General features: G+C 40.6%; 1 protein-coding gene across 1 annotated transcript in view; it reads right to left on the bottom strand.

The window, feature by feature from the left end:
* Positions 1–279: 279 nt before the first annotated feature.
* Positions 280–24,027, bottom strand: part of zgc:56622 (uncharacterized protein LOC326033 homolog) — a 40,875-nt gene continuing 17,127 nt past the window's right edge. The window contains 5 exon segments of the mRNA XM_034227069.1: positions 280–1,283; positions 2,805–2,887; positions 5,641–5,724; positions 5,818–5,905; positions 20,735–20,847. Coding sequence (XP_034082960.1) covers positions 1,250–1,283; positions 2,805–2,887; positions 5,641–5,724; positions 5,818–5,905; positions 20,735–20,847 — 402 coding nt within the window. The 3' untranslated portion in view covers positions 280–1,249.

Raw genomic sequence — 24,027 nt, 5'->3', positions numbered from 1 at the left:
CCAAGCTGTCAGACACGCCCAGCTCCAGGATTTTCAAGATTTGGTCAAAGCTGCTGTCTGGACACACCGTAACACTGTTCAGAGGTCAGATATGGTATCAGGTAGTCAATCATAACTCACTCCACCGCCAAGGTCAGACTGCTGTGCAGAACATTGTAAACACACAGTGTATGTAATAAAATATAATCTGTGCAGTATTTGTAAAGTTTGTGTCAATTATTTGTTTGACTGTGCATTTGTCTGTCTTAACCTGTCAAATTGCCTGCCATTTGAAAGAAATGTGACTGTAAAGGCAAAGTATTTTATTCAAAACATGGAACATTATAAAACAAATCACTTGTAAAAGCTTATCAGAGCACTGATAAGTGTTGGTTAAATACATTACAATCTCATTTGAAAGCCGAATCTTCTTAAAATGTGTGTTCACCTGCACATTAGAGTTTCCATCTTATAGTCCTATAGTGAACCCAGAAATGTGTCAGAACCCCAAAGTTTTAAGATATAAATGTATAGTACGGGTCCCTAGTATGGGATGCTAACTTGCATATATTTGGCAATTTGTACAATTAGCAAGTTGCATTAATTAGCAATACAATGATGAGTCCTGCATGAACCTGTCTCTGTGGTCCTGCCTGCTCTCACCATACTACTTCTCTGATGGCTCCCACAGAATTATTGACATCCACCTGGTTTCATATCCTTTTTTATAGACACATGCATTTTCAAGCATTTGGGCTACCTATGTTGCAAATGTATTATCTTTTCAATTTACACGACACTGCACGTCTGTCCGTCCTGGGAGAGGGATCCTCCTCTGTTGCTCTCCCCGAGGTTTCTTCACATTTTTATATTGTGCTGTCTATATCCAATGGCTCATGGTAGTCAACCCGGGACGACAGATATGGACACGTTTTGGTTAAACCTGCATCCTGCATCCAAAACCACTCAAAAATTGTCTAAATCGGCTGTTGTCTAAATACAGTGAGCTATAATGCCATTAATGCTAATCATGATACTGATGCTTATTGTGCAAACAGTTTCTATCTTCAGGGGACCCAACTATACATTTCTAACATAGAACTTTGGGGTACTCAACATTTCCGGGTTCACTATGCTGGCCACTACACTACTATATGATTATTCTTGTGGAGTAAGGCACACTGAATGGCAGTGTGAGGCTGTCTGAGGTCTTGTTGACGTGTCAGTAGGTGCAGTGTGCCGCCTCCTCTCCACTCATCCTCTGGCAGCTTCATACGAAGGGGTAGTACGGGTGAGACTTGACTCTGAAACAGAACAACATCATCAGTGTGTCAGGAGCTGCTCACTCAGAACAACATGGCTGTGATGTATGGGCTCAGAACAGTCTCATAATACACACATGCACACAGAAGGATTCACACTTGTATTTCCGGATCCACACTTGTGTTTTTCAATGCACACACAAATATGTTCCGTTTCATATACATGTAAATAAAATACAATTACAGAAAAAAGTCTTACATATGTATTTTTGATCCTCACATATTTGTTTTCCATTTAAAACCTCTGCACCAGCAAACACAAACAGCTTTCTGTGCACAGATCGCTGTGCATTCGTGTGTGGGTTTTTTGAGACTCCCCTGATGCTCACCCGATTCGTACTTGTAATTTTTTCTATCTATAGCCAATCAGATGTCTCCTTCATTCTAAGCCAATCACATGAGCGCGCCCCCACGAGGGTATGATTTCTTGCATTCATGACGTAGCGCTTCATGTACGCATTTTGCGCTGTCCGGTCAGCTCGCTAAACAGAGGGCGGAGCATCAGGTGATCATGCAGAGCTGCGTGTCTCCGTCAGACTCAGCAGCTGATCTGATCTCTCTCTCGCGTCCGGTTACACTTCACTCGCGTTTATGTCCATATCGATCAGATCCAGCTCTCCTGATCGGCCTTTATAGAGAGCACCGATCAAACTATTAAGAGTGAATATCGGCCGATAATGACCGGCGGGGCTCCCCCCCGTTAACAGGTCACTGTCTAGCACTGGCTTCGTAGTGCACTGATCGATTAGGCTAAGCTAACCTGTAGCTGCTCCCTCCACACTCACAACAACTTCATACAGACATAAATAAAGCAGCTGTATTCGCCACACAGGAAACACACATTTAAAACGGTTTTGCCTGCCGTTTTTGTGTACACAAGCATTCATCAATGGTTCGGAAAGTGGCGCGGTGCCTTAATAATATAAAGGCTTGTATTTGCGTGCATTTCCTGTTCAGAAAGTGGCGCTGTACTGAGAGTGGAGGTGTCCTGAGATTAGCGCCTGCAGGCAGGCTCCATGGAGCTGTCAGCTCCGGACTGCGCAAAATGCGTACATGAAGCGCTACGTCATGAACACAAGAAATCTACCCTCGTGGGGGTGCACTCATGTGATTGGCTTAGAATTGAGGAGACATCTGATTGGCTATAGATAGAAACAATTACAAGTACGAATCGGCTGACCGTCAGGGGAGTCTCAAAAAACCCACACACGAATGCACAGCGATCCGTGCACAGAAAGCGGTTTGTGTTTGCAGGTTCAGAGGATTTAAATGGAAAACAAATATGTGTGGATCAAAAATACATATGTAAGACTTTTTTCTGTATTTGAATTGTATTTACATGTATATGAAACGGAATACATTTGTGTGTGCATTGAAAAACACAAGTGTGGATCCGGAAATACAAGTGTGAGTCCTTTTGCGGATCATGAAATACAAGTGTGAATCCTTCTGTGTGCATGTGTGTATTATGAAACTGTTCTGAGCCCATAGAGATTAACTCACTCCTCCAGCAGGCAGGACCTCCACCCTCGGTCCAGTCCTCTCAGGGCTCGCATGTCCTCTTCAGTCAGACTGAAGTCAAAGATCTGCAGAAACAGTGACACTGATAAATGGCTTCTACAGACAACAACAATAATGATGCTCTTCTTAAAGTGAAGTCCTAGACAATGTGTTATTCTTTTTGAAGGACAGTTATTGAAGCAGCCCTTAAAGGGAAAATATGAAATACATGCTGAATGCCTATTGGTCAACTTAGCATTAAGGGGTAAAACAGACACCTAAAATCCAAGTCTAATCAAGTGTCAATATATACATCTTTACTAATCACACTCTAACATCAACAGTACTGAATAAAGAGTAGGAAATCAAATGTAATTGTGCCAGATAGTCTGCTCTGATTGGTTAGCTGGCCAGCTCTGTTGTGATTGGTCAACTGCTTAGAGATGTCCCGCCCCTTAGCCTATCACGTACAATGTGTTGAAGCGCTAGCCAATAGAAGTGTGTTATAGTCAGTGTTGGGCAAGTTACTTTTAACAAGTAACTAGTAATAGTTATAGTTACTGCTCTCAAAAAAGTAACTAGTTACTTTATTAGTTACTAAATTATAAAAGTAACTTGCAACACGTTACTTTACTTTAAAAATAATAACAATACAATTGAAAATGAAATGCTTTCACTGGTATTTTGCTGACTAGTTCTCTGAAGGCAACAGACTCGACCGTTGCGATGGGCAGCATGTCCTCAACAACATACCTGGCAATCAATCTGTTTAGTTGACTCTGGGTGACATGTGGCGATTTTAAAAAAATCGTTTTTTGGCTGTTTAGATGGTGTTGCTCCATCTGGGTCACTACCGGTGGTTGAGACAGTGGGGTCTTTGGCAACTAGTTGTATAGCTCAGGAGATTGGCATTGCTGTTTTCCTTTATCCCCACAAATTGAAAATAGTGGTTATATTTCCAAGTTGCAAATGCGCTGCTGCTCTCGCTGATACTTGTATCTGCCATTGTGTGTGTGTGTGCTGGTGGTGAGCGTTGCCGTGTGTATGTGTGTGTGTTAGCATTAGCAAGTGTTCGTGTGTGTATTTTCTCCATAAGGCAAGACCAGCCCAACTCTGTCTCTGATTGGCTTACCCTGAAATGTTACCTCGCGTTAACCAATCATCACTCCTCTCTGGTTACTGTCACTTTTCCATGGTGCTGTGAGAGGACATCGCTGTATTCGCCTATAAATTACATCCGCAGCGAGATTCGGTTCAGTTGGATCACATAATGTAACGCAGTAACGCACCCATTTAAATCACAGTAACGTCCCGTCCACACAGCGGCGTGCGTTGAAGCTTCCAACGCTTCTGCCTATTCACTTTGAATGGGGTGACGTCACTTTTAGCCGAACTGCATCGTGGGAAGCGACGCGGAGCGTTGCTGGCGTGGCTCGCTGCAAAAGTTGAGCAATGTTCAACTTTTGACGCCTCGGCAGAAGCGTCAGCCAATCGAATCATATGCCAGTACAAGCTCTAGTCAATCAAACCGCTGCTTGTGTGTCAGGGGCGGGAGATTCGTGTGATTGGTTGTTGGTCGAGTGTCAGACACGCCCGCCGGCAAGCGTCAACGCACGCCGCTGTGTGAACGGGCCGTTACTATAACGGCGTTACTTAATGGGAATAGGTAACTAGTAACGCTATTAGTTACCACAAAAAGTAGTTGCGTTACAGTAACGCGTTAGTCCCAACACTGGTTATAGTATATATAACCATACATAACTACATTTGCATACATAACTAAACATAACTAAATCCCTAATAAAACAAATATATTTTTGATTATAATTATATATTTTCTAGAAGTCTGTCTGTTCATCACCAGAATTATCTCATGGATTGCCTTGAAAGACGTCATGGTCCCCAGAGGGTAAATCCCTGATTGTATAGTTGTGAGTGAAATACCTCTAAAACTTAAATTAGTTGTTTTCATGTCCTATACGATGAATTGCAATAACATGACCTAACTTTTTATTTAGCACATTGATGCAATGCTTAATGACTGCACAACAGCAGTTAGGACAGGTTTATGGAAAGTAGTTAATTTGCTGTAAAGTGATTGTTGCTGTATTTTTGCATCACATTTTGATCAAACTGCTACACAACCCTGCCTGACAAACCAACAACTTAAAAGGACATGAATGGCTGTTCTCATGAAAAGCTGAGAATACAGTAGAGGTTTTGCAGTGATGTTGTCACATGCATTATTGAGTTTTTGTTGTGGAAGATGCAGATTCCTCTGTCCAGCCCCAAACAGCAGACAAGCTGGTGAACATGGTGGAACATTTAGCAGCTAAGGAGACATATATGTATATGGAGGGGGTGGAGACCAAAACAATGTGAATATATCTGACCACACTTAATGTCTGTTGAATGTAGACAATTACAATCTAAATCAAACGTGTTTATTTAGCCCAATATCAAAAATTACAATTGTGCCTCATAGCAGGGTTTAAAGTCGGTTCAGCATACACTACAATGCTCTCAGACCTTTGCTGTGCAAAATGAAACAGTAATATGCTGTTTCACTCCCCCTAATTGGCCGATTAATTCAGTTTTAAATGGATATCTATCATAAAAAAAAAAATTACAAGGTTTGATTTTCAAAACAGAATTTAAATTCCAAACTCAGTTGGGCTACAGCTACATGTAAGAACAATGGCAATCTAAAATTACCCAAAAGAAAAAATAAATAAAGAAAAGAGTGTGAGAGCCAAGAAGCTAAACAGAAGGATGTTTAAAGAACTCACCACATCACAAAGCAGCGTGCTTGAGTCTGAGAGAAAACAAAGAGGTTTACCTTTGTGTTTTCCAGGATGTGGTGAGGCTTGTCACTCTTTGGGATGACTGCAACACCCTGCTGCACGTGGAACCTGAGCAACACCTGGAGCAGACCACTGTTACTGACAGACACACACACACACACACACACACACACACATACACACACACGTATGGGGGACACAGTCACACTGACCTGTGCGGGGCTGTGTCTGTGCTTCTTGGCGATATCTGCCACCACGGGGTCCTCCAGCAGCCTCAGAGGATCAGTCTCTCCTCTCAGCCTGAGAGGGACAGATCAGGATTTACAATCACCACAATCAGTGGGCTGGGTGAGGACATTTCTATTCACCATATTTCACTAGACCCATCCTATTCCAGTCTGCATCAGAAATATCAAAGACCCTTATTGAACCGTAGTTCAGACTAGGTTGTACATCAGATAAGAACTAGAGAATGCAATTCCTGAAGAAATTGCTAGTGGGAATGCTTTATGCTGAAAAGCTGACGCTGAACTGCTATGCTGAAATGTAATGTGTAAGAAGAAAGTGAAGAATTGAGATTGAAAAGATACATGAACACTGGGGGCTTTAATGTGTAAAGAGAAGAAAAGAAAAGAAAAAGGCTTGGAAAAGCAGCAGAATATTTGAACTGCAAACTTTTGAACTAACTTGATGGCGATTGATCTGTCGCCATGCCAACGGCATTTGATGACACCCCATAATACGCTGTGTCTTTCCATTTTCGATCTGTGTTCACACACTCAGTGGCGACAGCAGGGGGGGCCATGGCCACCCTGATATATGTGTTGGCCCCCCCACTGGCCCCCCCACCACACACCCCGCCTCGCCAGTCACGTATGCGTAGTAGTTTATCTGATATTTAACAACAAATACACAGCCAGTGAATCGCTTGATTTAAGCTTCCAACGCTCATACTGCAGCCCCTCCCTCTCTCTCTGCTACCATGGTAACACTCTGATACTCGGCGCACGCACCACTCTGATACTTGTGCGCACCACTCTGAGATTCGCACAGACAGCAGCAGGTTGCAGCAAAACGTTTCTTTCTACTGATTTTTCTACTGACTTGACAAAAATCCACCAGACTTCTAGAAGGTAAGTCGTATACGTTCGTTGCCTGTTAAGCCCCACAACACTTTAGGCTTTAGGCAAGGCAAGGCAAGGCAAGTTTATTTATATAGCACTTTTCAACACAAGGCAATTCAAAGTGCTTTACAAAAAATGAAAGACATTAAGAAAATGGCATTTGAAATCAGTCATTACAAAGCAAAGCTAATAAAATAAACATTAAAAGAAAAAGTACATGGATAAAAGTTACAGTGCAGTCTAAGATATGAATAGTTTAATTAAAAGCAGCGACAAAAAGAAAAGTCTTCAGCCTGGATTTAAAAGTAGTCAGAGTTGCAGCGGACCTGCAGGTTTCTGGGAGTTTGTTCCAGATATTTGGAGCATAATAACTGAACGCTGCTTTACCATGTTTAGTTCTGACTCTGGGGACAGAAAGCTGACCAGTCTCTGAAGACCTGAGAGATCTGGATGGTTCATCATTTAGCAGGAGGTCAGAAATATATTTTGGGCCTAAACCATTCAGTGCTTTATAAACCAGCAGCAGTATTTTGAAATCTATTCTTTGACACACAGGAAGCCAGTGTAAAGACTTCAGAACTGGAGTGATGTGATCCACTTTCTTAGTGTTAGTGAGGACTCGAGCAGCAGCGTTCTGAATCAGCTGCAGCTTCCTAATATATTTTTTAGTGAGACCTGTGAAGACACCATTGCAGTAGTCGAGTCTACTGAAGATAAAAGCATGGACAAGTTTTTCCAAATCCTGCTGTGACATTAGTCTTTTAATCCTAGATATATTCTTTAGGTGATAGTAGGCTTTAGTATGTTAGCTTTAGTTAGCAAAAAACGGAGATATGCTTACCTTTAGCTGTTATTCTGATCAAAATGTGTGTTCAATGGTATTAAAACGAGAAAAACCCTGGAAGACCTGGAAAACAGGCTCGGGGCTCAGTAAAGGCTGGCTTGACTAGTTAGCGTTAGTTTAGCTTGCTAAGCTAACGTTAGCTGATGTCAGTATGCTGGGCTGGTGTAATGCGTAGGCTACTATTAATCACTGCTGTGTGTAATGTCAATTTGCAGAAAATGAAGAGAAAGTCAACAGACATCTCTTCTTATTTGAAGAAGAAGATGAGTAAAGGAGAGACAGAGCTGGCAGGGGAGCAGCAGCATAGGGCTAGTGAGGAGATGGCCATACATGCTAGAAAGTACATGTGGAACTCTGTTTTGTAAAAGTGAAACTAAAACCTAAGTACAGTTTTATTAATGTGATTGTGACCTTTGTAATCATTTAAGTCTTCTACACACTTTAGGTCTGCAGCTCCTGCAAAATGAAACGAGAATCTATGCAGTTTTTCCTCTTCTGTGTTCTGAGGTTATGAGCCGACCATTAGTCAAGTTTGTTTTCATAATGTTCTGTATGCTCATTTAAAAAAAGGGTAACCAGTTTGTTTATAAAGTATATACATTTTCAAAACAAATGGAGTACAAGCTATATGTGTTACTCTCACCACAGTGGCCTAATCTAAAAAAAATAGAAATATGTCTCGTCACCTATTTTCTGTCTAATACTAAAAGGTGGTGTTTTGTGTCATTTATAATGTTTTGAGTTTGCTATAAAGGTCAATAATAGATGGTGTTTTTGTGTTCAAACACAGTATGTATTTACCATGTTATACCCCTTGTGTTTTTGGGTCCTGTTGAAATAAAATAGTTATGTTTTAAAACTTGATTTAATAAAGTCATGTCAATCAGCTTTGATCCCAGTGTGACACAAACAGCTTTGTTCAGTCTAAAACTATTTATAACCTAGAGACATAATATAACTGAAGAACATGTTGTGTTGCTGTTGTGTATTGTATGTGTTGAGAATGCTGAACATTTTGTGCCTTACAATAAAGGAACTTATTTTAATTAAGCTGTATTTGTCTTTTTAAAAGGAAATAACAACTATAGCATATATAAAAAACAAAACAATAAATCACCAACACATGTATACATAACACAAAACAAGGTTCTTTTAAATGTTGTTTGAAGTAAAATGTTAACTATCCGTATTATATTCACTTCAGATGAATAGTATCAGAAATAGTAAAATAAGAAACCAAAGTATATCAGTAGGTGATTCTCTTTGCCATTGTTTTCCTCTAGTCTATACTTTTACAACAATTAAATGCTTGGTTTTGGTGGGCCACCCCAAGATTTTCAGTGGCCCCATTTGGCCACCCCTGGGTCATTCCAGAATTGGAGGACAATTTAGACACCAACATCTTTGAAAAATGAACCTTTTATTTTATAATTTTTTTTAATGTATTTAGGAAACACAGATAAAAAAATAAACCATCAAAAAAAGTGATTTGCCCAGCTAGGCATCAAATGTATATTTTCCAATGAAGAATTACCCCTGTTACTCTAATTACAGTAACAGGGTTGAAAGTAACAGGGTTGAAAATCAATGCTAATTTGAGCTTTAACCTCAGGAATTATTGCTAGATGTAGCATGTAATGCTACTTTCAAGGCAAGGACAAACTTGGATATCTAATGCAAGAAAGATAACTTTGAAATTAATATGCTTTATTCTGATAATATGAGTAACAGGGTTGAGTGGGTCAGAGTGCCACACTCTTTTAAGACTGAAAAGATTTTAAAAATATGAAAAATAAAAGAGAGGACTTAGTTTTGGTCTACCCATGGCACTAGGACATGGCTTGCTGATGTCACTTCCACTGTGTCATCTGACTTACAGTTTTTTCACTTCCTGTGCCAATCTAAAAAGGTTTGGGTAACAGGGTTGAACGCATGTTGAGGGACACACCTTCTGTGCAAAATTACTGTTATCTAAAATATTTTTATGATTTAACAAATTGATTTTACCATTACAAGAGACATATATCAATAGAATAATACCAAAAAAAGTCAATAAAATCCCTATTTTAAATGTTATATTTGACATGCAAGTTGGTCACCAAGAAGCGGGGACAAGAGAAAAATGCCATTTTAGGGGGTGTTCGAGAGCTATTTGATAATTAAAAAAATATTTTGAAACTACTTTTTCTACAACTTTATATACATTTTGTCTCAGGACAAGTATGTTTAACACAACAAGTGCATGTTTTAGCATTTTGGGCATGGATTATTAGATTTGTTATATGGGGGACATGAAATGTCCTCCAATTCTGGAATGACCCCCCTATGAACAATTTATGGAGGCGCCACTGCACACACTGAGAATTATAACAACATTAGCCAAGTAACAGTTTGCGCTTTAACTTACATGTATGGAAGCAAACAAGAGTCAGAAGTATTTGAATTTTATCAGACACCGAATTTATAGCATTGAAAATAATTACTTTGAAAATCATCTATCTGAATTTTTTTGCTCCGAATTTATATGTGAAATTAAAATGTAACAATTCAAGTTAAAAAAATTGGAATAGTCAAATTCAGATCCCAAAAATTCAAGTGAAAAAAATTCGAATGCACAATTTCGGTGTTTAAAAATTCGATGTCAAAAATGTCGGTGTTTAAAATTCGATGTCCAAAATTGCGATGCAACATCATCCGGGCTACTCAGACAGGATAAGCAATCGAGCCCGAATGCAATCAAACCGACTTCTGGCCTATCAGAGCCAAGCGGCGGACTCCGGGACAGTGCGGTGAAGCCCAATGCTGCAAACTGTAGGCGATGGATGCAGATGGTTCACAAAAACATATTCTGTATATAGTTAGATTCCCCCTTCATGACAACGGGACTACTACTCCTAGCTCCTCTGTCTCACTGCTAGCTCCGTGATGCTACAGGGGCTCAGCTCATGAGGAGAACACTACTTGAACTCGGCCGTGTTTGTTGTGTTGGTTCCTGGTGGACTATTCGTCCTGCAAATATAGGATTTATCTGCGGTTAAAACAGACCGTCCATGAATGCAGTTTCTTTGGTAAGTCAACCCTGCGTACTTTATGTTATGTTACTGGTGAGCTAACGTTAATGAATGTTTAGAGTTGGGTTAGCATTTGAGCAATCGGTAGCTCCATATGTGCTAACGATGCTATGCGTAGCATCCAAGTTAAACGTAATAGAGAAGTGTAAAACATTAAGTGGGATGCTACTGTATACCAAAAGGCTTCTGTGCATTGTTAAAGTTCATTTAAATTCGCTATGCTCTACTATAGCATAAAATAGACTAGCTAACGTCAACGTATTGTTGAAGAGAGGCTTAGTGTATACTAACCTCACAATAAAATGTGTGTATCTTTAAAATATGAACGTTACATTTCAAGATGGTCCAGAAATAACGCTCCCTTAGATATTGTAATATGGTTTGTTGAACTGGAGTTATTTATTGCAGCTAACCGCCTATCCGACGAACGACCCAAACATTGTTGTTTTTAATATTATTACCAATGCCTCTTTTAATTGTATTATCATCACACTTGAGAAACAGCCTCATCGTGGCTATAGAACGGAACATGTAACTTAATGCCTGCATTTAAGGACGATGAATAGCGTAGTCAATGCTTTAGTGACAAGGAAATGATTTGTTTAAATATTAGATATGACGTTGTTAAGCTTATCCATTGCATTGCATTTGTTCAATAGGTTTGTGTCTTACCCTTACGTGTGTGATACATATGAATATGGCATATGAAAACAAATTAATTTGACTGACTCGTGAAAAACTCATCCAAAGTAACAGTAAAATAAAAAAGACCTACACAATAATACTCAATCAAACTGATTAATTAGGACTGATTAATATAAGGACTGTGATATCCAGCAATTTCTTAAGTATAACAATAAGATTATTACCTGTTTTTAAATGAAGATAAAAAGTTGTTTGCATGTAAAGAAGTCTGTAACCCACGCATGTAACTTTACATCTGTTTGTTCAAAGTGTCCTTAAGGTGATCCAGACAGGCTGGACTAGAGGAGGAGAGACAGATCTGGACTCCTAACAGCAGAGAACTTCAGCACGGATTCCAAGGTACACCTTTTTCATACTTTACAAATAATGCATAAAGTAATGACTCTAATACACTGATATACATGCCTTTAAACATGTATATGTTACATTTTACCAAGCAACATAACTCTTTTGTTCAACTTTCACATTTCAATGTATTTAAGACAAATATTATTGAACATAGTGAGAACTACGACCCTTTGTCTTTATATTTTTGTATTGTATACAATGTATTTATATTGACTTTAAAAACATGTTAAAAGTGATTCTTCCAGTGAGACAACCGAACAGAGCAAGCTTCTACAGTTGAACTAAGTTTTGATAACAGTTAAATATTATTTTAATAATACATTTATTTCAATGTTGAAGAATTTAGAATGGTTCATTCATAACCTGATTATCTTTGTAGTACACTGTTGCATTTCAAAAACACATTCAAATAAAAAAATCATTATATTTTAGGGATGGGAACGATTAATCGAATATTCGAAATTATTCAGGTATTCGAATATGAGTTATTCAATTTTAGAATTTTTTTGGGAGGGATGCCTAAGTTGATTACATATTATCAAATTGAATAATTCAATGTATACGACAGTGCCATAGCTAAATGTGTTCGGTGACGTCTAAAGGTGTGTTTTGCTCCGCTCACCAGTCCCTCACACCGGGCAGAGCTGCAGGTGCTGATCTCTCTCTCTCGCGTCCGGTTATACTTCACTCGCGTTTATGTCCAAATCCATCAGATCTAGCTAGTTCTAGCTAATGATATGGCTGCTGCCCCTCCCTACACGCAGATTACGCAGACTCAAACCTCATCTTATGCCCAAATGCGGCGCAAATGCGCTACGCAGCCGTTGCGAGGTTCCGGCGCCAGGGGCGGCGCCAGGGGGGAGCTAGTGGGGAGCTAGTGGGTGCTGAAGCACCCCCCAGGATTGCCAAAGCACCCCCAAGAAATATGTTTTGTTTTTTTTTCGAAAATTATTATTATTATTTTTATTAAATTAAATTAGAAATATTATTGATTACATCAATGCATATGTGAAACAAACACATTTTTGACCAAAAACATAAAGCCAACACAGGTGATATGATTAGGCCAATGGTCAGCACCCATTCGATTTTTGACCTACCCATAGGCTAAATTACTTTGTGACACTTGATTGACTTCCTGTTAGCTAGAGCGCCAAAAGATTTGCTAACAGCAAAGTGAAAAATTGATCGTTTTTTAGTCCTTAAACGACCACGTGTGGACACTCAATCAAAACCAACTGAAAGCGAGAGGGATTCTGCACATAATAGGCCTCGTGAGTACAAGTAGCTTACTTCTGGGTCTCTGTGTTTCATTCAAGCCCTGCTGTGGTGTGTGTGTGTGTGTGTGTGTGTGTGTGTGTGTGTGTGTGTGTGTGTGTGTGTGTGTGTGGGTGTGTGTGTGTGTGTGTGTGTGTGTGTGTGTGTGTGTGTGTGTGTGTGTGTGTGTGTGTGTGTGGTGTGTGTGTGTGTGTGTGTGTGTGTGTGTGTGTGTGTGTGTGTGTGTGTGTGTTGTGTGTGTGTGTGTGTGTGTGTGTGTGTGTGTGTGTGTGTGTGTGTGTGTGTGTGTGTGTGTGTGTGTGTGTGTGTGTGTGTGTGTGTGTGTGTGTGTGTGTGTTGTGTGTGTGTGTGTGTGTGTGTGTGTGTGGTGTGTGTGTGTGTGTGTGTGTGTGTGTGTGTGTGTGTGTGTGTGTGTGTGTGAGCTCGCCTCGCGCACCAGTGGGTATCTACCGGAGATCGTTGTGGTTAGCATCTGGTGCTAGCTAGCCAAGCTAATGGATATAAGGAGCTTTTTCAACAACAAGGTGGAGGGAGAACTCTCTCCTGTCAGACGGAGAGTCTCAGGTAACCTCAACTCAGGTGAAGTAAAGGACTCTCTCAGTGTTTAGATAGTTAACTTTAGTCTAGTTATCTCAGTGGGTCTCAAACGGTTTGTTTTAAAAGGGGAGTGAAAAAAATGTCTATGAAGAAATAGAAAATCTGTTTATAGTTCTGTTTCATATGGGTGATGAGAGATGTATCCATAGATCTCTTGAGAGCCCCTGGTTGCCCCTGATTGATGTGAGTGTATTTATTGATCTACTATTTCTTGAATCTTTACTGTCAGTCCAAAACAAGAGATTTTGTTTTAGTAACATGTTTTTAAAACATTATCTCTTTACCACTACACTATCTTGAATATTTTTGTTTTTACATCACTACATTTATCTAACAGCTGTAACATTGTAAAGGTGTCACTTCGGACTCTGGGTAATTATGACAGCATGTCCTATCATGTCCAGCATGTCCTATTTTGAGAGTTTGAACAAACCAGACCTTCATCTATTAATATAGAAAATAGTCAGCACATTAAACCATTATGAAAGTAATCATTAGTTAGCTCATTGTTCAAAATGAGCTCCAACTACAACAGTTAAGTCAACTCTTGCATCGGTAATAACAATAAAACAAATGATATAATATAATAGTATAACTTGTGTCTACTTTAACAACACTTTCTTAATTATACTAGCATACTTTTACTAAAGTAACATTAACATGTTTAAATGCAGGGCTTTTGTAAGAGAGTATTTGTATAGTGTAGCATGGTCTACTTGACTTATTAGACCGAAGTGATCGTTCGCACACACACAAAAGGACACGGTAACGTTGTGATTCACTTCAATTAATGATAACTACGGAGCTTGCTAACAGCAAGGCACAAGGCTACTTCAATGATTTAGCTAGCTAATGTAAGATACAAATGCTGTCGAGCCCTCACTGCTTGTAAAATAAAGAGCAAAAACGGACTACTTACCCGAGCGGCAAGCCCCACTGTTCTCCGTAATTTTGCTCCCGGGTTGTTGTGATCACATGACTGACAAAGAGGTATCTGATAGGCCAGAAGTCGGTTTGATTGCATTCGGGCTCGATTGCTTATCCTGTCGGAGTAGCCCAGAGGCCTGTACTATGAAGCTGGTTCAACCTAACCTGGATATGTTTGAGTTAGCCGGTTGGCCTAATCCAGTGGTTCTCAAACTTTTTATGTCAGGCCCCCCCTTTGGAGAAAAAAAAAAGTCGGGCCCCCCCAACACAAATAGTCAGGCTCAGTAGCGGCGCCAGAGATTTCTTTTGGGGGTGCTGTGGGGTAGCTTGACGTTTCATAGAAGGTGCTCAAACATTTAGGGTTTCCCATTAATGTACCGGGTGCTACAGTTGAATGTTCTACTGCAACACTCCCCACACGCATATACACAGTGTGACAGTTACAATGAAGGCTCGATAATCAGCTCACGGCATATACAGTGTAGGTGTAAGCAGGGGTAAAGTGCTATTTTTACAGGTGGTGTGTGGACCTCACATAGGGGGGTCCTCACCTCCTCTAGGGGGGTCCGAGGGCAAGCTCCCCCGGGAAGATTTATTTTTAAATGTTGAAGTTAAATGCATCAATCTGGTGCACTTTGAGAGCAACATGAAGAGATCTATGGATACCTCTCTCAACACCCATATGAACTGTAAACAGATTTACTTTATTTATGGATATTTTACAAATCACCCTTTTAAACTTTATTCTTTTTTTACTGTCATATAGTATTTCATACCTGTTTTTCATTTATTCTCTTATTTTTGTATAACTATAATGATCATATAAACGTGTGCCTCGGAAATAATTGTTTACAATAATGGTGACCAAAACGTTTGAGACCCACTGAGATAACACTGAGAGTCCTTTAGCTCACTGAGTCTCTCAGTCTGACAGGAGAGGACTCTCCTCCACTTTGTTGTTGAAAAAACTCCTTATATCTGTTAGCGTAGCTCGCTAGCACCAGAAGCTAACAACAACGATCTCCAGTACCGGTGCGCTCTCTCTCGCTCGTGCACACAAAATGGCTCGTTTCACACACACACACAGTCGAGCTTTAATGAAACACAGAGACCCAGACGTAATAGTACTGTACTGCGTTATATTATTTTCGAATCAATAATTTTTCAAATTATGATTTTTTTTTAATAACCATTTTTCCTCCAGGTCTCTCGCGCCCCCCCTGGCATGACTCTGCGCCCCCCAGGTGGGGCGCGCCCCCCACTTTGAGAACCACTGGCCTAATCCAAAACATACGCGCTCTCGCTAAACTGTACTACGACGCGGGTTATCAAGTGGATCGCTCAAGCCAGCCGTGTCCTTTCTAGTTAGGTGCGCATTCACATGAAAGGGGTGGTATTTGGAGCGATCGACCAATCACAAACATGGAGAAGCGCACTGACAGCGCAGCGTCATACTTCCTGAATGAAAAGTCAACTATAATATTTGACATATGAAGAAGTAACATTTTAAACATCCATGACTTAAACACTTTATCCAGGATAAAAGCCACAGAGCTGCACCTGCAAGGTGAATACAGCTGGTAAAAGAAAAAGTGTTTGAATGCGTACATTAACAGGTTTATGATATCACTGCCCCAACTAAGACACGAGTGGATCTGACTTTAATTACATTTGTCTCGAGTGTTTCGTCAACTTAATGTGTTGCTTAAAATAATACTTCTGCATACAGTATGTGACACTGTGAGTGTTGCACGGCCAGATACGGCTCAGCTGACTCAGATAAGGAAATATATGATACATTATGATGTGATATGCCACTGACTGTACTGTTACTTTGATCCAGTTACTTATGTTGTGGCAGATATTTAATTAAGCTTTCTTAATGCTAATGTTAGTCAGATTGCTCTGAAGATGGAGCTGATATTCTATTAATGTTCACGTTCACACAGTCGGTGATTTTTGCCGGACGTCTTTCCTACAACAGCAGCTTTTCTGTATTTCCTTTCTCCTGTAATATGACTTGATCACTTTAAACTCCGCACACTGAGCTCTGATTGGTCAGCAGCCGGTGCTTTCACTGAGTTGAGCTCTTAGCCTGCAACCTAATCTGGTCCCGACCAGGGGGGTATACCACGAAGCAGGATTTTCGCTTAACCGGCTAACTTCAGGGAAAACTCGGGGTTTCCGGTCCTACGAAGCTGATTCTCTTTTTAGCAGGCTAGATCTCCATGGTAACTTATGCTGTGCGGCTAACCTGGTCCCGACCAGGTTAAGTTGCAGGCTAAGAGCTCAACTCAGTGAAAGCACTGCCTGCTGACCAATAGGGAAACTTAAGCTCACTCCATTGCGGAAATATTCGGAAAACTTGAATTAATTAATTTCAAATGTGAATTTTTACCAATATACTCACGGACCACTAGGGGGCGCACACAGACCACACTTTGAAAAGCATAAACACTAGATGACTCACCCCCGCTGCTGGCCTATGGAGACCGACGTTGCCACATGGCGGCCATCTTGCCGCAGGCAGCTCGCTCACTCATAACATTATGTCTATGGTATATTATATATATTATATATAGATATTATACTATTGAAATAACCGTAGATTGCTCAATTTTCAACCAACTTTCAAACGGTTTGGTTTGTTATAAACATCAAAGATGTAGTTATGATACTGCATACTTATCATTATAATCATGAACTTTTTTTTTCAACATGTGTTGTTGTCTCCTGTATCATAGCCATGATAATAATGTTTATAATAAACCAAACCGTTTTTAAATCAGTCAAGATTTCAGCGAGTATTTTTGTGCAGATCCCTCACCTTACAACAGCTGTAGCAGTAGTTGTTGACTGTGGCAAGATGGCCGCCGGTGAGCTACGCTGGTGACTCCCCCTTCAGCCATCTAGTGTTTATATACATTGGGGCAAACAAGTATTTAGTCAGCCACCAATTGTGCAAGTTCTCCCACTTAAAAAGATGAGAGAGGCCTGTAATTTTCATCCTAGGTATACCTCAACTATGAGAGACAAAATGAGAGAGAAAAATCCAGAAAATCACATTGTCTGATGTTGTTAGGGCTGTACAAGGGCGTGGAATCAAATGCACAATGCAGAGACAAACAAAGTATCAAAATAAAGTGTTTTAATGTAGACAGGTCATAACACACTGAATACATAAAGCAACAAAACAAAAACTACTAATACACTAATCTAACTCTATGGACGATAACTCTATGGACAATGACAAAATGATCTTACGCTGGAAGGCTTGGAACACACAAGACAATCTGGCAACGAGACAGGGGAAGACGAGAACTATATATACTAGACAGACAACACCAGGTGAAGACAATTAGACAATCACAACAGCGGGAAAACAGACAAGGCAGGAAACGTACTTTAGACACATGAGGGTAGACAAGACTATCAAAATAAAACAGGAACCTATCTAAACACATAACATGAAACCTAAACTAGGGAACAATCTTAGCAGAGCCGTCTACGCACAACAGATTTGTAAATAATTTATTTGCAAATTATGGTGGAAAATAACTATTTGGTCCAATAACAAAAGTTCATCTCAATACTTTGTTATATACCCTTTGTTGGCAATGACAGAGGTCAAACGTTTTTTGTAAGTCTTCACAAGGTTTTCCCACACTGTTGCTGGTATTTTGGCCCATTCCTCCATGCAGATCTCCTCTAGAGCAGTGATGTTTTGGGGCTGTCGCTGGGCAACACGGACTTTCAACTCCCTCCAAAGATTTTCTATGGGGTTGAGATCTGGAGACTGGCTAGGCCACTCCAGGACCTTGAAATGCTTCTTACGAAGCCACTCCTTCGTTGCCCGGGCGGTGTGTTTGGGATCATTGTCATGCTGAAAGACCCAGCCACGTTTCATCTTCAATGCCCTTGCTGATGGAAGGAGGTTGTCACTCAAAATCTCACGATACATGGCCCCATTCATTCTTTCCTTTACACGGATCAGTCGTCCTGGTCCCTTTGCAGAAAAACAGCCCCAAAGCATGATGTTTCCACCCCCATGTTTCACAGTAGGTATGGTGTTCTTTGGATGCAACTCAGCATTCTTTCTCCTCCAAACACGTCTAGTTGAGTTTTTACCAAAAAGTTCTATTTTGGTTTCATCTGACCATATGACATTCTCCCAATCCTCTTCTGGATCATCTAAATGCTCTCTAGCAAACTTCAGACGGGCCTGGACATGTACTGGCTTAAGCAGGGGGACACGTCTGGCACTGCAGGATTTGAGTCCCTGGCGGCGTAGTGTGTTAGTGATGGTAGCCTTTGTTACTTTGGTCCCAGCTCTCTGCAGGTCATTGACTAGGTCCCCCTGTGTGGTTCTGGGATTTTTGCTCACCGTTCTTGTGATCATTTTGACCCCACGGGGTGAGATTTTGCGTGGAGCCCCAGATCGAGGGAGATTATCAGTGGTCTTGTATGTCTTCCATTTTCTAATAATTGCTCCCACAGTTGATTTCTTCACACCAAGCTGCTTACCTATTGCAGATTCAGTCTTCCCAGCCTGGTGCAGGTCTACCATTTTGTTTCTGGTGTCCTTTGACAGCTCTTTGGTCTTGGCCATAGTGGAGTTTGGAGTGTGACTGTTTGAGGTTGTGGACAGGTGTCTTTTATACTGATAACTAGTTAAAACAAGTGCCATTAATACAGTTAACGAGTGGAGGACAGAGGAGGCTCTTAAAGAAGAAGTTACAGGTCTGTGAGAGCCAGAAATCTTTTTTGTTTGTAGGTGACCAAATACTTATTCTACCGTGGAATTGACCAATTAATTCATTAAAAATCCTACAATGTGATTTCCTGGATTCTTTCCCCCCATTCTGTCTCTCATAGTTGAAGTGTACCTAGGATGAAAATTACAGGCCTCTCATCTTTTTAAGTGGGAGAACTTGTCTTGTCTTGTCTTGGCTGACTAAATACTTTTTTGCCCCACTGTATATATGGCCCGGATGATGTTGGACATGGAATTTTAAACACCGAAATGTTTGACATTGTATTTTTAAACACCGAAATTGTGCATTCGAATTTTTTTCACTTGAATTTTTGGGATCTGAATTTGAACATTCGAATTTTTTTAACTTGAATTTTTACATTTTTATTTCACATAGGTAAATTCGGAGCAACAAAATTCAGATAGATGATTTTCAAAGTAATTATTTTCAATGCTATAAATTCGGTGTCTAATAAAATTAAAATACTTCTGTCTCTTGTTTGCTTCCATACAACGACCCCTGATAGATCTTGCGAGAATGTGTATAATATAGATGGGGTTGCTAGCCGTTGCTAGGCCAATTGTTGGAGTTGCTATAGCTCTGTCACGTAGATGTCTTCACGGCTTGACTGTTAGCACACATGTGAAGTTTGAGCACTTTTTGAACATTTTCATAGGAGTTATAGGTTATAGTTATAGAAAGAAAAACTACAATATTTAACCTACAAGAAATACACTGGTAGAATAATGCCTATTATTTTGCTCAAATATGTCTATGAATTGTTTCTCACTCTGAACCCTCTTGAATTTGGAGTGCAGGACATTTATCTAGAAACCTGAGAAGGATAGCAGCTAGGAGAACCTCAATCACAATGGTTGAAGCTTGTGGAAATTAAGTTCCAGAAAACAAAGAAAATCTGCCTTCAGAGGAAGTTAAATCCCACGCTCCAGCTGTCACTCACCCTAACAAAGTGTTAATTATAAGATAACAGATTCCAGTTTGTAAAACCAACAACTGCTGACGGGATTTTAACTGTGCATGACTATGACCCAACACACAGTGGATCTGAATAAATGAGCCGCATGGATCACAAAATCATTACGCATTGAACATGAAATTTCAGTTTGGATCTTATATTTTGAACTACATCCAATAATCCAGATAATCATCCAAATGTAAATCTGTTAATATGGCACCAAACGCTAGAATCACTTAACCTTACATTTTGTCAAGAAACATATGGTTAGTGAACATCCGTTTTAATTAATAAAAAAAGTGATCATAAGGTCACCTTCATAAATAAATAAGCAACATTTATTAAATAGCAACATTATATGTGTATTTCATACAAAATGAATCTATACTCCATGCAATCGAAAGTAAGTTCCCATAATGTCCTGTCCCTAAACAAGACCTCTGAGCCTGACCTCAATGAGTGTCTGGTATTAACAGCAGCATGTGAGTGGTGCGGGGGGGCTTACATCTCTGGGGGTCTTGCAGGCGATCCAAAGGGACTGAAGGCAGTCAGCACGATGTTCTTGGATTTACATAACTCGATCATCTCAGTCTGCACCAGGTAGGGATGCAGCTCGATCTGTGGAGGATGCACCAAACAGAAGCTGAATACGGAGGCTGATCTACGGTCAGCTGCTGAGCAGGAACAAAAATGTGTTCATGGGAAAGAGAGCTCTTACTTTATGAAAGTGTGTTACCTATAAGAATGAAGGATCAAGAAGGCAGAGGTGGAAAGTAACTTAGTACATTTACAGATGTAGCACCTCATTTCAGACTCCAGCTTACAGCTTCCTGCCTACGACCTGCCTAAAACCAGTATCGAGGATTATTAAGCCCTCCCACTATTTTCCAAGAGGGCGTTGCCAGAATTTCAGGTTTTAACCAGGAGATGGCGCTTCATTCACAAATACAGAAAGACAAGTTTCATGGACTTGCAGTTGTTTTGAAGAGCATTTGTACACATCAATATTTTAGATCAACTAAAGTATATCTAATCTTGTAATTCACTAAATTGATTGTAACGATATGTGACTGGGCTCGCGCGGCCTATCAACCATCATGATTTCCGAACCTTTTCTGTGCTTTTGCCGGTCATTTTCCCTGTTTTTGGGTGTTTTTCCACCTCACTGTAGTCGCATGGGCTACCTACTGCCATGATTTAGGCCACTTTTAATGGGCTTTTGCCCTGTCACGGCGACCATTTTGTTACCATAGCAACGACATTTGAAGAAATCTAAAAAATGACACATATATGTCTCGAGGGCTTGACGGTTAGCACACATGTAAAGCTTGAACAGTTTTTTACCATTTACACAGGACTTATAGCAATATCGTGCTTAACGGCGAGGGAAGCGTTGCCATGGCAACAGCTTTTGAGGAAAACTCAGTATTGTCATATTGAGGTGTTGAGGGCCGGACCATTAGCCATCATCTGAAGTCTGGTGCCGTTTGGACGATTTTCCATTGAATTAGGACAACATTGTGTTTTATGGCGAGGCATGCGTTGCCATGGCAACGGCATATGATGACATCCCATAATTAGCGTAGAGCTGTTGAGGGCCGGCCCATTAATGATAGTCTGAAGTCTGGTGCTGTTTAGACGATTTTCCATTGAATTACAACAACATCGTATTTGTTGGCGAAGGATGCGTTTCCATGGCAACGGCATATGATGACATCCCATAATTGACATAGAGCTGTTGAAGGCCGGACCATTAATGATCGTCTGAAGTCTGGTGCAGTTTGGACGATTTCCCATTGAATTACGACAACACCAGGTTTTTTGGCGAGGGAGGCGTTGCCATGGCAACGGCATATGATGACATCCCATAATTGACATAGAGCTGTTGAGGGCCCGACCATTAGCCATCATATGAAGTCTGGTGCCGTTTGGACGATTTTCCATTGAATTACGACAACACCAGGTTTTTTGGCGAGGGATGCGTTACCATGGCAACGGCATATGATGACATCCCATAATTGGCGTAGAGCTGTTGAGGGCCGGACCATTAATGATAGTCTGAAGTCTGGTGCTGTTTGAACGATTTTCCATTGAATTACGACAACACCAGGTTTTTTGGCGAGGGATGCGTTGCCATGGAAACGGCATATGGTGAGATCTCATTTTTGCGACCATGCTACGCCCACCTCACTGTAGTCGCATGGCCTACCTACTGCCATGATTTAGGCCACTTTTAATGGGCTTTTGCCCCCCTTTTTACTGTTTTTTTGTGGGTTTTGCATGGTTATTTAGTCGCGAGCGACTAAATTCTAAATTCCGCCCACGTGACTGGGCTCGTGCGGCCTATCAGCCGTCATGATTTCCGAACCTTTTCTGTGCTTTTGCCGGTCGTTTTCCCTGTTTTGGGTGTGTTTCGCAGGTTTATCGGTCGCTGCGCGACCAATTTCAATAGGGTCTTTGCCGACCTAGGTCTCAGACTCTCTATTGAACTGGTTTCATTCATTAGTGAGTTTATTTAACACTAGAACCGCCAATCGGGTCAATTTGTGTGATGTGTGTTGTGTGTGTGCAATGTAACTTTTTTTCAATACAATATTAAAGTCTCCCAGTCCATGACTTTTCCTGAAAGTGTGTTATGTAGCACCCTATGTTGTTAAAAAATTGCATTCTAATAGCGGGATTTGACGGTGTTAGGTAGGCCTATACAAAAACCTCTGGCGGTTCTAGTGTTAAGGTAATTAGGTACAGTAGAAGCCCTTTTTATCAGTAACGATTTTAGCAGTTGAACATAAAAGAAAAAAAACTAACTGAGGGTCACTTGCAATGACAGTGTTGTGTCTAACTGTAAGCTTGTCACTCAGAGTAATCTACAGTTAATTTAGCTGCTGGAGAAGAAAGATCAGGGGGGGAGGGGGGGGGAGAGAGCTGTGGTTGATGGGCCATTAGTTGTGTAAATACACAGCTGAGAGCTGCCGTTTCATTCAGACTGTTTAAAAAACGGTAACAATGGACTATTTTTCTTAGCGGATGCATGTCAATTTAAATCAATACATACAACTATTTTTTAAATCAATAAAAACATTTTCTAAATCCATAAAAGCATTTCAATTAATATTGGGAGTCATGTCGTTACTTTGTTGAGAATGTGGCCATGTAATAAGCGGGATAATTTGCAGCGACTTGTTCCTTATGGGGAAAATAACACCCTTCAGCTGATCAAGATCCCTCCGCTAGGCGTTGGGATCCTGATCTGCCGACGAGGCTCCATTAAAATATAAATATTTTTAGTGAATTACTGAGTTTAGGCACGTTAACGTTTTAATGAAGTTGAATACAGTATATTCATATTTGTCAGTGATTTTGTGTGTGTGTGTGTGTGTGTGTGTGTGTGTGTGTGTGTGTGTGTGTGTGTGTGTGTGTGTGTGTGTGTGTGTGTGTGTGTGTGTGTGTGTGTGTGTGTGTGTGTGTGTGTGTGTGTGTGTGTGTGTGTGTGTGTGTGTGTGTGTGTGTGTGTGTGTGTGTGTGTGTGTGTGTGTGTGTGTGTGTGTGTGTGTGTGTGTGTGTGTGTGTGTGTGTGTGTGTGTGTGTGTGTGTGTGTGTGTGTGTGTGTGTGTGTGTGTGTGTGTGTGTGTGTGTGTGTGTGTGTGTGTGTGTGTGTGTGTGTGTGTGTGTGTGTGTGTGTGTGTGTGTGTGTGTGTGTGTGTGTGTGTGTGTGGTGTGTGTGTGTGTGTGTGTGTGTGTGTGTGTGTGTGTGTGTGTGTGGTTCCCCCCCTTTTCATGAAGTGAAGGAGGTTTTCC

The sequence above is a fragment of the Gymnodraco acuticeps genome, unplaced genomic scaffold, assembly GCF_902827175.1.
Source record: "Gymnodraco acuticeps unplaced genomic scaffold, fGymAcu1.1, whole genome shotgun sequence".
Lineage (NCBI taxonomy): Eukaryota > Metazoa > Chordata > Actinopteri > Perciformes > Bathydraconidae > Gymnodraco > Gymnodraco acuticeps.
This window is presented reverse-complemented; position numbering and strand designations above follow the sequence as displayed.